Raw genomic sequence first — 2,280 nt, 5'->3', positions numbered from 1 at the left:
GAGCTGCTCATTAGAGTAAGGGCGGTACCTCAGGAGTCGCTTCAGGGCTGCTCTGAATCACCGGTGGGGCTGAGCAGCGATGTCCCCACTTAAACCTGGGCGCCACCTGAACACCTTGAGAGGAGAGAAGTGATGCCCGTTTCTTTCAGAACGGGGCTGACGTCAACGCCAAGGACATGCTGAAGATGATGGTGTTGCACTGGGCGACAGAGCACAACCACCAGGATGTGGTGGAGCTGCTCCTCAAGTACGGGGCCAATGTCCACGCGTTCAGCAAGTTCAGTAAATCGCCGTTTGACATCGCTCTGGACAAGAACAACCCCGAGATGCTGGTGATGCTGCAGGCGGGTGGCGGGGCGCGTCGGCAGCGCTCTGTCCCGCGGCTGTACCTGCGCCAGCGAGGGGTCCTGCTGCGTGCGGTGGATCCTTCTCTGTTTGCAGAGGGGCGGGTGGGCTTTGGTTTGTCCCTACGTCACCCAGCGGGTTGTAGACATCAAACGGGGCTGATTGCCCCATCCTGCACCGTCCTCATGTGAGTCGCCATGTTTAGGTGGTGGTTTTGTCACAGCTTTTGCACTGGTGTCCTCAAGGTGCTGCAGAGAGGAGTAATCTGCCTCTAAAGGCTTCACGGATGCTAAATGCCACCACGAGCGAAGGAAGGTGCCTGACGCCGTCTCTCTCGTAGGAGGCGATGCAGAACCAGGCTGACCCTCATCCAGAGAAAGCCAACCCCGTCACCAGCACCGTGACTCTCGCCTCACCGTTCCTCCTGGCGCCGGGGGAAGTTCTCGATCTCGCTAACCTCATCTCCTCAGCAAACGCCAAAACAGCTTCAGGTGAGGTTTTGTGTGGCCTGAGCGGGGCGGCCGGGGAAGAGGCTCCCCGGGCTGGTTACCAGCAGAGGGCAGATGGCCACTGAGTAGAGAAGTGGTGAAACGCGGCCAAAACGCCCAGCTGCTTCCTGCCCCCGAGGATGCTGGCAGTGGGAGGTACCAGAGCCGCTTTCTAGCTCTAGTGAGTCGAGGGGGTTCCTGTGGGAGCGGCAGAGCTCAGCCCAGGGGCCGTGCCGGGTCGGTTACGAGCGGCAGGGCTGGAGGGACTGGCTTTAGCTGGTTGTGACGTGGCCAGAACAAGAACTGTCACCTGTGGCCAGTCCGGCGTGCTGCAGAGCGGCTGGGGGACGGCTCGCTCGGTTCTGCCCTGGCTGCAGGAGCCGAGTGAACGGTTTGTGATACGCGAGCGTTGGTCAGGAACGTGCAGAGCGAGGGGGTCTGTCTGGTATGCAGACGACTCCTCATTTCTCCTGTTAGGTGGAAATAATCCGGTTCTCCTTTGTCCTGTGGGCCTCGTTTCGGGAAGAATCCCTTTGGGAAAGGGGAGACACTTTGAACTTAAGGCCGAGTGCGAGTTCTTTTTGTGGAATTCCAGGTCTCGTCCAAGCTCTTCAAGGGAGTTTTCTGTACGTGGGGAAGTCCAAACCATTGTTTCTTGCCAGTCTCGGGGAGGCTCTAAGTCCGTGTTTGGTGAGGCCGTTTGGCCGCCTCCTGCCAACCCTCTGCGTGCGAGTGCAGCTGCTGGGGCTGTGCGCATGGGAACGGTTCCTTACTCACGGAATGTTTCCTCCTCGCAGCCCCAGCCCTCGGCCTGCCCGCAGCAGCTCCGGGCTGGCGCCCAAAGCTTTTGGGGCTGCTTTGGGACACTGTCAACCCCCAGTTCGGAGGGGAGAGGTGACCCGAGGTGTTCCTCTTCCACCTGTGAGGAAAACACAGCGCAGCTGGTGCTCAGCGTCCTCGGTTGAGGATGTTCTGCAGACTCGGGGTGTAAAACACGGGGGTTTTGTACTCTGGGTGATTCTGGCCAGGGTCAGCGTCACCGTTTCGGCAGGACCCGGCTCTGCCTGGAAGCCACGGAGGACTCTCAGACCTTGTCCTGGCGGAGTTTCAGTCATTCCTTTTCCATCCCCTCCACCCCTTGCAATGCGGAAATGGATCCCGGCCCCTCCCTGCCCTTGTTTCGCTGTGCTAAGCGAGACCTGAGCCCCTTGAACCCCTCCACGGCACGTGGGCGAGTGGCCACAGGCTCTTGGCACCGGCCTCGTAAATCCCCGTCCCTTGCCGTGCCTCTGCTCGTACCCTGCAGCATCAGCACCTTTTTTACGGCGGTGACAGGACTAAAATACCCTGGGTTTTCCCTCGGTGGTGGCTGCTCAGCGTGAGGACCGCGGGTGGCCCCTGCTCCAGGCCACGGCGGCAGGTTTTGTTCCCTTTTCCCACGAGAGGG

The 2,280-nt window shown here is 60.2% G+C and overlaps 1 protein-coding gene across 1 annotated transcript in view; it reads left to right on the top strand.

Moving 5' to 3' along the window:
* Positions 1 to 6: 6 nt before the first annotated feature.
* The window catches only part of LOC104491553 (GA-binding protein subunit beta-2-like), a gene marked incomplete at both ends in the record, with an annotated part of 3,676 nt that continues 1,402 nt past the window's right edge, over positions 7 to 2,280 (top strand). The window contains 3 exons of the mRNA XM_010134003.1: positions 7 to 15; positions 150 to 344; positions 686 to 836. Of these exons, the coding sequence (XP_010132305.1) occupies positions 7 to 15; positions 150 to 344; positions 686 to 836 (355 nt within the window). The remainder of the gene's footprint in view (positions 16 to 149; positions 345 to 685; positions 837 to 2,280) is intronic.

Source organism: Buceros rhinoceros, unplaced genomic scaffold, assembly GCF_000710305.1.
Source record: "Buceros rhinoceros silvestris isolate BGI_N320 unplaced genomic scaffold, ASM71030v1 scaffold22850, whole genome shotgun sequence".
In the NCBI taxonomy this organism is placed as follows: Eukaryota; Metazoa; Chordata; class Aves; order Bucerotiformes; family Bucerotidae; genus Buceros; species Buceros rhinoceros.
This window is presented reverse-complemented; position numbering and strand designations above follow the sequence as displayed.